General features: G+C 42.5%; 1 protein-coding gene across 9 annotated transcripts in view; it reads right to left on the bottom strand.

Moving 5' to 3' along the window:
- TNIK (TRAF2 and NCK interacting kinase) overlaps window positions 1-13479 on the bottom strand; it is a 475440-nt gene that overhangs the window by 143387 nt on the left and 318574 nt on the right. For all 9 annotated transcript variants that reach the window (XM_057306485.1, XM_057306490.1, XM_057306488.1 and 6 more), the window contains one exon: window positions 7926-7982. In XM_057306485.1, the coding sequence (XP_057162468.1) occupies window positions 7926-7982 (57 nt within the window). The remainder of the gene's footprint in view (window positions 1-7925; window positions 7983-13479) is intronic.

Consider the following 13479-nt stretch of genomic DNA (forward strand, 5'->3'; position numbering starts at 1 on the left):
CGTCATATCTCGACAAAGAAGCAGTTTTAGTGAATACAAAATTAGAGTTTTTGAAAGCAATACAAAGTCACATATCAGCTTCAATATCTCATTAATTTTCAGTTTCGTTTTGTTTCCAAAGGAGAGAGAAAACCTACATTCCTAAGATAAGTAATTGCAAATTTCTCTTTTTAAAGGGAAGGCTTTGAAATTTCAGTGGAAATTCTTCTTGCTGAATGAAATTCTGCGCACGAATGGAGGAATCTCACAGTATAAATTGAGAGGTTGCCATACTCTAGAGTGTGTTTGTTGGTATATAGCATACCGTCTGAGGTTCGTTTTTGTATCACAATTTATTAAATATGAAAATGTATTAAAAATTAAATGATAATTTAGCATGTATGGATCTCATCAAATTATCTCAAGGTGGGGTTATACACCTATAAATTATACTTTTACAGACTGAAGGAAACAGACCCAGAATGAGTCTGAATTCTGAAGGCCTTGTGGGGGTTACCCATTTAGGAAGAGAGAAAAACGTGATGCAGTGTGACTAAGGAGGGAACCATTTTTTTCTAGCAGAAAACTAGTGATTGCCAAGGCCCTGTAGCTGGAAGGAGCGTAGCATGTTGCCTCCTACAGGGATTGTTGGTACCGCGGAGAGAAAAAGGAAGAATGTCTGCAAGAGACATTAATAATAATAATACACACTGACACACCGAACATAGCGTTCTACATATTGTTCTCAAATGCTTTCTTTATAAATAACTCTGCTTACTTCTCACATAAACTTCATGAGAGGAGGGGTATTACCCACAAGGCGAGGTTAAGCAACATGCCCAGGGGATGGGAGCCCTGAAGTGTCAAAACTAGGATAGCCCCCGATGCAAGCGCCAATCTGCTGTGCTCCCCCTGACCGTGAGCCTGTTCTCCCCTGCTGGGAAACGCTGTCCCTCCGAGAAACAGCTCACGCAGTCCCATGCACCTTTTTCTCCCAGCCAAGCCTCCCCCGATGACCACTCCCAAGAAAACCATGAATTAAGAAAAAAAAGACCCGGGGCGCCTGGGTGGCACAGCGGTTAAGCGTCTGCCTTCGGCTCAGGGCGTGATCCCGGCGTTACGGGATCGAGCCCCACATCAGGCTCCTCCGCTATGAGCCTGCTTCTTCCTCTCCCACTCCCCCTGCCTGTGTTCCCTCTCTCGCTGGCTGTCTCTATCTCTGTCGAATAAATAAATAAAATCTTTAAAAAAAAAAATTTTCTTAAAAAAAAAAAAAAAAAAGAAAAGACCCATGCTCAATAACCCAGAAGTCAATGAGTTCTACCCCCGGTAGTGCTGTCACTAACTTGCCTAAAGTCTTCCATAAATGAAGTGGCTTAGAGTGCTCTTAAGCCTTCTCTCTGATATGTTGTGCATACACGTACAACGAGCCTACACATCCAGGCCACACGCCCAGTGTGCGCGCACATGTGCGGAGACCTAGACACACATAAGCCACCAAGAGAGGTACATGTACTCTGTAGGCAAGATGGGGCAGACGCAGAAGTGTGCATGTATGGGCAGCTCGGCTTGTTCGTTTTTAGGACTCTAGAAGCCTTCCAAGCTCTACATGCTGTATACCGTACAGAACGGAAGCACTAAATACCTCCCCAAAGGTAGAGGGTATTACGGAGACAAAAATAACATTTGCTTATCTTTGTTAAAAGTTCTCATCATGTGTTTCATCAGAGGGTCTCTCTGCTAAAGACACCTACCCGAAGAGCCCCAAAGGAGTCCCAAGGAGGCGTGTTCAGAAGGGTCTCTGCAGCAGAAGGCCCTGGGTGGGGATTCCCAGGCTTTGTGGAACCCACTGGAGGGTCAGACTCCTACAGCTGAGAATGCCCTTCTCCCAGCCCCACCAACGCAGAACCAAGATCTACTCATTCTTGGATCTCATGGATCTGTCACTTTATCAGGAAACATACGAGCAGCCCAAAGAGATTAGTTTCCTCTTAAATGCTCTCTTAATACTCTCCGCACGCTCCTTAAAAGCTCATCAGAACTGTGATGCAGTCATTGTTCAACTGTTTGTTAAACATCTTTTATGCATGCTGGAATGTAAGATTCCAGAAGACAGTGAGCGTGTCTGTTCTCCTCACCGCCATCGCTCTACAACATAGCACAGCCAGCCACTCCTAAACGCATGAATGAATGAATGAATGAATGAATGAATAATAATAGTGTCAGTCTTCAGCTTCTGGAGGAATCTAGCCGTACGTTCTCTCCTAGATCCTGCTCCATACGAGGTCATTTTGTCTATGCTCGGGGCGAGACTAACACTGTTCGGGGGAGACTGCAACTCTGTGACTGAAGCTGTGACCAGGCTCCAGCTCTCTTTGAGGAGTGAAGAAGTGGTTGGTCTCCCAGGAGCCTCTGGTAGAGGGCTCTGCCCATAGTTAATGGGTTCAGTGAATGTCTGCTGGTGAAGACAGGGCTGAGTCAAACTATTTACGCGTATTAACGAGTAGCTAAGCCAGGTATGGCGCGTAGTTCATAGCACAGGCTGCCATCCCCACGCTCTCATCTACCAATGACAGAAGGTCAAGGCACTCTCTACAATGCTCTTTCCATTCTTGCTGCCTGCCCCATTCAGCATTCACTGTATCTTTCCAGGACTAATAATTGAAATCGTTTATTGAGGACCTGTTATGTGCCAGGCACTACATATTATACCATTTTAGCTGCAACACAAGTTGGGGATGTTTGTATTTCCACCTAACAGATAAGAAAAATGGGACTCGGCAAGGTTAAGAAAGCTGCCCAAGGTCACAGTCAGTAAGGAGGGGAGTAGGGTGCGATCTCAGCTCTACCTGAGTCCGCAGGCCACGCTCCAGTGGTACGCCATCATCTTCCATTCCTGTAACTGGGCTGTGGGGACGGTGGACACACCCTGGCTGAACTTGAACTCCAACCCTTTTATTTACTATCTGTGGGGCTTGGGCAAGTTCCTCAGGCTCTTCGTGCCCTCAATTACTCATTCATAAAATGAACACAGTAGCTGTAATGGGAGCTGTTTTGAGGATTAAATGAGCTAACATATGGTTAACGAAGTACAACTGTGCTTGGCACGGAATAAGTACTCAGCCATTTTTATTTGACCATGGTTGTTGTTGTTATTACTATTATTAATGATGTTATGTTCTGTGCTACCAATCACTCCAAAGAATGGCCTCTCTTTGGGAGGGAGGAACCAAACATGCTTGCAACAGTGTGTCCCTTGACTCTTCCAAACAACTCAAGATGAAAAGATTTTTTTTTTCTTTTTGTCCAATTTCAGCAAACATTCACTAAACCCATTAACTATGGGCAAAGCCCTCTACCAGAGGCTCCTGGGAGACCACTTCCTTACTCCTCAAAGAGAGCTGGAGCCTGGTCATAACCTTCGGTTACAGGAATTTGGTAAGCAAGACAGAAATGGGAACTCAGTCAAGCAGGGTTTAAAACAGATCCTCCTGGTAGGCAAACATTTAGTAAATACTTACTGAATAAATTAATGGAAGAACTCACACTAAATTAAATACTAAATGCCCTTCTATATTAATGGGAGACTTATAGCAATGTGGTGGAGAGGATGGACTTCGAGGATAGAGTTCAACTGCTCGGGCTGAAATAGTCACCCCACCCTGTACATGTGACATTGAGCAAGATACTTAATACGCCGGGTCTTCTCATCTCTGTAATGGTACTGTTAATGGAAGCTGTTTTGTAGGTTGCTGGAAAGGATTAAATAATCAATATATAGCAAGGATTTAAGAGTTCTGGCTCATAATAATCACTCCACCAGTGTTAGTCACCATTATTATTACTTTTGGCTGAAACATAACAAAGGCCCTTGGAGAAGCACTTTACTTAAGGACCAAATCGGTTTTACGCACATCCACTACAATGATATTTGCAATCAGAGAGGTGTGATTCTCCTGGTTTTGCCTACTCAGCCACCTTCCCACCCTCTTCTCAAATATCTCTCGTGCTTTTCTTTGAGGAATCATCCTTTCCAACCCTTAGTCCCTGTAGGTTCTAGGGCCAGGTACCCAATCCAGATATGGAGGAAGGAAAACAAGGGTTGGTTCAGGATTGGGGACATGACCCGAGCTGCGCCACTGATATTCGGACTGGCACTTTGCTGGGACTAACAATAACGAAGTGATCAGAACATGAATCAGGAGCTGTTGGTGGGAAGAAAGCAGAGCCCAGGGACAGAGAGAGATGACATTCCTAATCATATCATGTGACTTCTAATAAATCCCATTTTCAGCTTCATTTGGTTTGAGTGGGGCTTTGGTACGACAACCCAAAGTGTCCTGAGTACTAAGGGCAGAACCAATCATTGTAAAGTGAAAGGCTATGATATTAAGTTATAATCTCCTTAAGTCCTGTGTGGGCTTCAAGGTATCATTGTAAAGGGACTAGTTTACATCAGGAATTTTTATCCAAATGAAAATGAGGATTATTTTCAGGGTTATCAAAGAACAGCAGTCTCTTCACATAGGGTGGCCAGGAAGCAGTGAATATAAAAGCCTAGAAAAGCGCCCCTCTGACTTTCATATATCTGGAGTTCCTTAAGGGGCTTGTAGAAAAGGCGGGTTCAGAGGCTCCGCCCAGAAATTCTACAGCAGGTCTGGAAATGTGCATTTCTAAGGAATACCACCGGAGGGCTGACAGTTCACGGAAGCTGGTAGTCCACTTGGAGAAACACTACCCCAGAGGGCCCAATTTTGTTTAGATATTGCAGGCAAATCTAGAGTACACAAACCCAGCTGGGAAGGAATCCCCAGAAAGCTGCGAAGTGAAGAAATTCTCATAATTATTTCAGGAACTAAAACAACCTCAAAGACTGAGTCTAAGTTGAAGTACTAATTCTGAAGCAAATATTGGCAAATTTGGAAATGTCTCAGCTCTAAAACCAGAAGAGCAGAAGCATTATATCCAGTTCTTTCTGTGGCTAGTTTCTATTAAAAAAAAAAAAAAAAAAGAGGAAGTGGTGTAGAGTAAAAACAATAATCTAAAAATTGATTTCATGCTTATGGTTTTATCAATTTCATTACAATAAACTATAGTAACTGCCGTAGCTTGCTGCAAACAATTAACAAAGACGACCTTTGAGAATTCATCTCCGTTTTTAGCAGAGCAGCTATAATGAGCACAATTATAATAATTGGTAAGAAGCTTTTGCAGCATTCCATAATACACAGAAGACAACATGGCAAAATGAAATAGATTGTTTTCCGAGGCTACCGCACAAATTTCACAAAGGAAATCTTACGCTGACTGTAGTGTGTAAGGGGGTGATACGGAAGTCATTCGATGCTGTATTAGACACCACGGGAAATAAGAAAACTCTCTCCTGATGTGATGTTCGTATTTATCTTTGTTAAGGGTCAGTGGTTACAAAATAGTGATGTGCGTAAATCAAGAAAATTACCCAGCCCTGTTGGCAAGGGTTCCCTAAGAAAATTAAGTCCAAGCTCCTAAAGCATCCACTGTATGCAATGGACTGACTCTCCTATGTCCTGACAACAGCCTCGGCTCTGTACCGTTCTCTGCAGAATCGAGAAAAGAGTCTCTCATACTCATTTCTGCAGAGCTTTGCTATCTTGTGGAACCCAGTTTAGAAAGGCTAATGGGCATCCCTTGAATGAAAATACAGATGCGGGGATAAATAGCTGTGTTGATTCCAAAGCAAGGTGGTTTAATAGTAAGTGGTTCTTCAAGAATCTTAAAGTCTCGAACATAGAACCAGAAACTATGACAGTAATATTCAGTGCTCTCAAGTCCTACTTCATGCATCAACATACAACTTTGTGCACTGACTAACGATGGCAGCGGGAATCACCGTAGTCCCACACAACAGAGCTTGACAGCACGAATGTCTTGGAACGTCCACACCCAGTAACTGTGAAATTGCCGAGTGCCCCACACTACGTGGAGACCCTATTCAAGGAAAACAGAGTATTAGGACTTCGGCAGAATTGCAAAATACATTCTGACTTGTTTTGTGGTAAAAACTTTGTAAAAGCTTTCCATATTTATTATGGGTTTTTGCGTAGACTGATTGTACCTGATCTTGATTTTTTTGTGTCAGGTCTGCTAACTGATCACACCGATATCCCTTCTCCCTCCATGCCTGACAGAACACAGATTTTTAACTGCACCTATTGGGAGAATAAAAGACTACATTTCCCGGTTTCCCTTGCAGCTAGGTATAGCCAGGGAAAGCAGAAGTTAACTACAGCTCTTTTCTGAACCCGTCTGCTTCCACCCCCTCACTCTCCTTTTCTTGCCGCCAAAGAATGTGGTCCAGGGAAATCTAACAACCACCTTGCACCTAAGTGTGGAAGCCACTCCACCACATCGCTGCCATACACCCCGGGCTGTAGCTTCCAGACCCCTTAACATGGGAGAGCAAGACCCTGGCCTCGTACCTGAGCCTGTGTGATTTCGCGTTTTCTGTTTCAAGTGGCAGAACCTAAACGTAACTAATATAATACACGTGTAGTTTCTTATTCAGTAAAGGCCAGCTGAATTAATAAACTAATAGGATCAAATATCTGAACTGGTTTGGAACCTTTGAAATTTGAATAATGTATTTTTTTGTATTTATTGTATTTTTTATCAAAAATGTATTTATTACAGGCTTCATCGGTAGGAGCCTGCTGCTTCCTCTCCCACTCCCCCTGCTTGTGTTCCCTCTCTCGCTGTCTGTCTGTCAAATAAATAAATAAAATCTTTAAAAAAAAGGCATTAAAAGTGTATTTATTATATTTATTTATCAAATATATTATTCAAATAAAAGGACAAATAAACGGAAGTAGTACTTTATCTAATGCCAATAAACGTGGAAATAATTTTTTGCTGGTGAAAAATATATTTAATTTAAAGACAAACTCAGATCGATGATAAGGAAGGAAAGGAAGTCAGTACAAGGTGTGGAATAAATGAACATTAGTGAAATCAATACTATGGGAGGGTACCATATAATATATACTTATTAAAGGTAACAAACTGGGCCAGAAAAGACATAGACTGAAATCTGACAAGCAGATCTATTGTGTGCCTTTTTAAATTTGTATGTTGGTTCTTGATATCTTTGTGTGATTCATTCATTCTATGTCTATTTACATTGAATAAACCACTTCCGGGCTGAATGGAAGACTTTGGTCTTTTCGCTTTTATGTACGGGGGCAGGCAGACATCTTAGAAAAATCCCCAGAGCAATAGAAAATTATTAACATGCTTTTGATGTCCAGTGAGTCCTTTCAAGTCTGCTTTTTGCTCTATACTCTCAAAAAGGCATTAAAATATTTTAAATAGACCTAGCAAAAAGGACTGAAAGCATGAGATTTCATTTAAAATAAAGTCTATTCCTTAGATTGCTTTCGATCATCCAAGCAGAAATTTTATTTCAGTGGTGCTCCATGATAACAATAATTTTTGGTTATTGGGATTGTTTGGTCAATATCTTGGAGTAGGGAAATATTCATGTGAAATATCCTAATGAAATTGCAGTAGCTACCCAAACTCTTATCCACTCCAGTATTAGGTGGACCTTTGGGAAAACTGTTAAGACCCATCTCTTCTGTGTAATCTCAGTATTATTCTTTTAATACCTTCAAATCCATGTTCTGTCTTCATATGCAAATATCTGTGGTTGTGTTTATGTAAATTTTCAACACACATTATTCACTCTAACTACATAAGGCAGTGGGTAGGTATCTAATTTAATTAGAGTGATTTACCCATGGTCTTCTCGGTCAGATGTTCAATACTCTCAAGTGCTTTATGTTCAGCTCAGTGGGGAAAGACCTTAGATGTTTAAGAAGATTCTATTTCTGTAAAATGATTTTTTACCACTAATTTCTCTATCACAAATATATAGCTACTGAGATGGCAAGACAGAGATACGTTACCCCTGTGACATCCATAACCTTAATGGCTGCGAGCTGGCCCGTTTTAACATGACGACCCTGTAAAGAAAAAAAATAATAAAAGACTTTAGTTCTGATAAGCAATGTCCACATTCAGTTCCATCTATAGAGATCAGTTACCTAGATCACTGTTAGAGAGTGTGGCTGGGGAAAACGGACACACACACATATACACACACAAATCTTAGTTGCTGTAAGGATCAATTTCCATTTAGTGTTTCCTTTGTAAACCATCTCCACCACTTTGTTTTTGGGTTTGCTTTCATAGTGATTGTTAAGTTAATTGAATAATTTGGTTCTATCTTTTGTCCGAGGTGGTAGGTAAGGGCTTGTGTGGGAGGAAGGGGAGGCAGGCCTGGGTGGAGGTGACCTAAGTATCTCCTTGTCAGAAAATACTTGGTATGTGAAGAAACTTTAGTTTCCTTGATTATGAAAATATCTTGTATTGTCTCAACTGGATAGGATTCTGCTCTTACTTGAGACTGTAAATGTCTCTTTATCTTAAAAGTGAGCCTAAAATAGAACAGATAGTTGTAAGTCCAAATTTGTGATCAAAGAGGCAGCGTTGAGCATAAGCAACTGCTTGCCCAAAGCAGGCATCTTCGGTCTTTGGAACTACCACAGAGTGTCAGCCACACAGAATCAGAAGAGAATGGGGTGTGGTGAGAGGGCAACCTCGGATCAGCAGCTTTCTCTACACTTGCTCCTTGAGAAACTCTCAGACGGTAGCAAAGATGGTCAATCCGCATTACTTCTAAATGCGTTTTATACGTGGCTTCTAAAATACGTTGCAACGATGACTGCTACCAGGCAGTATTCTACTGCCTGCAAGATCAGCTGGATTCAAATATCAGCTGCATGACCTTAGACCAGCCCCCTTACCTTCCCTAACCTTCTAGGCTGCAGTGTCTTCTTCTGAAACATGGAGACAGTGGTACCTGACTCCTAGTATCGCAGTGAGGACTAAATGTGCTAAGGGAGATACAGTGTGTGACGGTGCCTGGCACATGGGAGCCGTCCGCAGATGCGGCCTCTGATTAGTTATGACCCTGTCTTGTGATGAATGTTAAATGTTGTCTTTCCTTCTAGGCTGTATGTTTGATGAAGGCCAGGGCCATGTCTCGTCGTTGTAGTCCCAGTGCCCGGAAGGGTGGGTGCTCACCCCACAGCCGGAGTGGCATGGTTATGGATGAAAACAGCAGGTGATGGAGGCATGGATGCTTGTAGATGAGAAGAGGGGATAGGTTAGGTGCTGTTTGCCCCTTTTCTTCTCATCTCTCTCAGCTTTTTACGCCTATTTACTCTCATTCCGATAGCGCTTCCTTCAGCTTTCGACCTCCCATTCTGCTCCCTCCCTTTCCTCCTGGGTCAGGAAAGAGCGAAAAGAAGGAGGCATCAACTCTGTAACCCAATATGGTCAAGGGCACAGCCCCTCCTACTTATTTCAACTTTCAAGACAGTAAGGGAAAGGCCTGGAGTGCTACCGCACAGAGCCCTGGACTGGAATTTCAGAGGCCTGGTTCTTGTCCAGGTTCTGCTCATGACCAGTATGTTCACCTGGGACAAGCGATGTAACCCATCTGGGCCCTCGTTACCCTGTTGCAGAATATGGGGGAAAAGGGCTCAGGGGTTGTGGGGTGGTGGGGGTGGACGAGGCGGAAGGTATCATTGTTACCACCACCCCTTTCCACCCCAAGGAGCATTTGGAAATGCAATTTTCACAATGGCTGAGTGGGAAGAGTAGTGCCACCACAATTCAGCGTCCAGAGGCCAGGAATCCTAACTTCCTGCACAGTTACTCTCACACCTGGGAGAAGCAGGAACAGTGCCCTCTGTTGATAAACACTGAATGGCCTCCCGAGTTGTCCAGGTCCCAGTAGGAGTCTAGGATGCTGTAATGATGACCTTAGCAAAGGAATAAGCAGCTTTTCTGTGGGAATACAGTTGACTCTTGAACAATGTGAGGGTTAGGTTAACTTTTGACTCCTCGAAAACTTAACTACTAATAGTCTACTATTGACCAGAAGAATTACCAATAAAACAGTTGATTAACATATACCTTGTATGTTGTATGGATTATACACCGTATTCTTATAATAAAGTCAGCTAGAGACAAGAAAATGTGATTAAGAAAATCACAAGGAAGAGAAAATCTGCATCTACGTGAACCTCGTGTTGTTCAGGGGCCGACTGTATACAGTCCTCACCATAAGGGCTATCAATCATACCGTAAGCAACGGCTGTTTCTCTACTAAAGCACTAGGGGAGTGTAGGGAAACCAGAGACATATACAGAGCGTCTGCTTGGTGTCCTATAGTTGATTCACCTCGCCGTTCTTCGAGGGGCGCCACACAGCCGGGTAAAGGCAAACACCTGTCTATGGCTTGTACGTCCGCCTGAGACCCGACCCTCTCTCTGCCGTACCACCTTGGGAGGCTCCCGTCTGCGCTTATCCTGGGGTCTTTGAGACGAAACTGTTTGTGTTCTCTAAATGTACTATGTTGTTTCTTGCCTCTCTGATAATGTGTTTTCTTGGCCTAAGATACCCTTCTCCTCCTGAATCGCCAATAAACTTACTCAATCTTCTTAGATTCAACTCAAGTACCACCTCCTCGGACACCTCACTGTCTAGCCCTCTTCACCTCTGAACATGTCCATGGTTCTATTACTCCATTGAGCCCAAAAGACCAGTGCTCCCTCCTGCCCCTCTCTGTTTTTCCTTCCCACTCTCCCTTCCTTGTCCTCTGACTTCATTTGAGCAGAAGCCCCAGCCCCACCCCCACCAAAAAGAAAAATAAATCTTCAATAGGATCCTCCTGGTTCAAGCAGGGGCTTGACCAGCAAAGTCTGGTCTGCTCTGACCACCAGCTTGTTCGCTTCCTCGGTGGAAGCCCCAGAGGCACCCTTGTCAATACACAGTTTGAGAACGCTACACTTGGTCTTTATCTCCTTAAGAAAAAGGGAATCCTCTCGGAATGAGTAATTTGTCACAAGGACATGTCAACACCTAGTTTTTTCCACCAGCAGCCTGGGAGCCCAGCAGATCTAGCCCTTGGCCCAGGCCCAGGCCCAAGGCCAGGGAGCCGTCGGAATACAAGCATTCCACTTCATGTTTCAAACACAAGGTATGGGGCAGTTCTTGGTTTGAAAGAAATAAATTAAATATCTGCAACTTTTCTGAATTTCGGATATGGTGTTGTTTTTTGCCTTTGTTTTTATTCTAGTAATGGCTATAATGTCATTGAAGGCAACACTGAGGAAGAAAATAACCTACTTCTCTCCTGTTTTCAATTTCACTCCCAAGCTGAAGAACAGTTCTCGATGGCTCTGACAGATGACTGAATGATACACCTCGGGATGGCAGTTTGGGCTTAAATGAGATCCTGGAGATGGAACAATGAGCAGCCTCGGCTCAGTCCCAGGCACAGACATCCCCCGCACTCTGGACTAGGAAGGCTGCTGAGCTGTCAACTTTGGACAGAGGAGGACCACAGAGGAGGCCGCTTGCCATAAGGTGCCTTTTACGTCACTGGACAATGTCAACCCAAATTAGGATCCAGATTAAGGCCGACTTTGAGGGAATAGCCGGGAGTCAGCTGACCTAAAGATCACTAGAAACCTGAGGCACAGTCACTGTTAGGACAGTGTTTAAAGAGGCAACTTCATAAAATCACAAATAAATTGAGTAGGAAGAGCCCCTAAGGTGTCTAATCCAATACCCTGCTAGAGATGAGGCCAAAATCTCACAGTTCATGAGCTCCTACCCGCAGGATACTTTCTCCTCTCTCCCACTTCTGCCATCCAGCTCCTGAATTAAAACTTCTTGTGAAAATTTTAAGAAATTTTTAAACAAACCTTCTTTTCATATCTTACTTCAGGAGTTAAACATTGAACCATTCATCACTATTTCAGGTAGGATTAAATTTTTTTTTTTTTTTTTTTACTTGAGGGCAAGGCAACACAGGAGGATATTATGACAGGAGAATTATAAAGTAAAAATTTAACATTACTCCTAATTTTAATTTATTTCCACTTATGAAGTAATGAAAAATCTAAACATAGACTCCATTTAAATCTGAATCTAAAATACATATTCAGCCAAGGACAAAAAAAATTTAATTCTGGGGGGAAAAAAAGACTTTAAAGGGAGACAAAAGGGTTAAATTTTTTTTTCTCCACAAAAATTAGAAAAAAATATCTTGTTGGACTGCAGTTGCTGAGTCATTTTTTAATAAAAGAATGAAGTGGTTTTTTTCCCGCTGAAATAACGAACAATAACAAAAATAAAAGGCTAAATCTAGACTAAAAAGCATAATTGGTATTCCAGTAGGACCCAAAGCCTATTGTCAGTCATGTCCCCCAGCATAACAAGCAGGCCCACAAGGAAGGAGGAAGAACGGGCATCAAATCGAGAAGAGCAAAGGGTGTGGGGTCACTCAGAACTGGTGAGTGCGGTCCGGCCCCACCCTCAGACACGCGTCCAAACACAACTCTGCTCCCCTCTTCCTTTCTTCTACCTCACACCTGAGGTTAAAAAATACATATGCTCACATATTGCATGGTGCACTGGGTGTTATACACAACTAATGAATCATCGAGCCTTACATCGAAAACCGGGGATGTACTGTATGGTGACTAACATAATATAATAAAAAATCATTATAAAAAAAAATAAATAAAATAAAAAAAAATACATATGCTGATTCTTGTTCTTTACAACATAACACTGCAGGGAAATCCAAATCACTCAAGGATTATAGTACTCTACCCCTTTACCTCCTCCCTAAAATGAATGCAAAAGAAAAACAATGGTTTTGTCTGAAATAGCCAGGTAAGCCTTGGCTCTGTTACTGCTGTTCTTTTCTAAGGAACAGCAAGATGGCTTTAGAGCCGCTAGCCTGAGGCTAGCCTGGAAGAAAGAGTACTTTCATTTCTAGGTCACTGAAATACATTTGTTTCCAGCAGAGCACAGGAGCAAACTGGGTTTGTGGAAAATGCAGACACTCTACCTACTATTTCCTTCCCTGCCGTCCAAGGACACACACACACAGAGGTAGAATGTTTTTAGCATCTCGTGTTTAGCTTAGATTAGATCTTGCCTTTATTGAGGAAGACTTCTTCACTTTCCTAATTGTAAGCGAGTGCCCTACCTTTTTGTTTCCACAGCATCCTACATGAACCGTACTGATCATATCCAATGCTGTGATTTTTCAAAATGTGCTTCACAAGAACCATGAAAATTGGGGCGCCTGGCTGGCTCACTTGATAGAGCATGTGACTCTTGATCTTGGGGTCGTGAGTTCAATTCTCATGTTGGGCATTGAGCTAACTTAAAAACAAAGAAACACACAAAAACCCCACAGAGAACCATGACAATAAACCAAATCAAATGGAAAAAAATCAGAGTGTATCACATGTGGTTATGGCTATTCTTTCGTGGATCAAATGTCATAGTTATGTCTATCTATTTATCCATCTATTTATCCATCATTAATGCTATAGGGCACCACCCAGATTCTCCCTTCAAGACTGAAAT

The sequence above is a fragment of the Ursus arctos genome, unplaced genomic scaffold (genome assembly GCF_023065955.2).
Source record: "Ursus arctos isolate Adak ecotype North America unplaced genomic scaffold, UrsArc2.0 scaffold_4, whole genome shotgun sequence".
Classification (NCBI taxonomy): Eukaryota; Metazoa; Chordata; class Mammalia; order Carnivora; family Ursidae; genus Ursus; species Ursus arctos.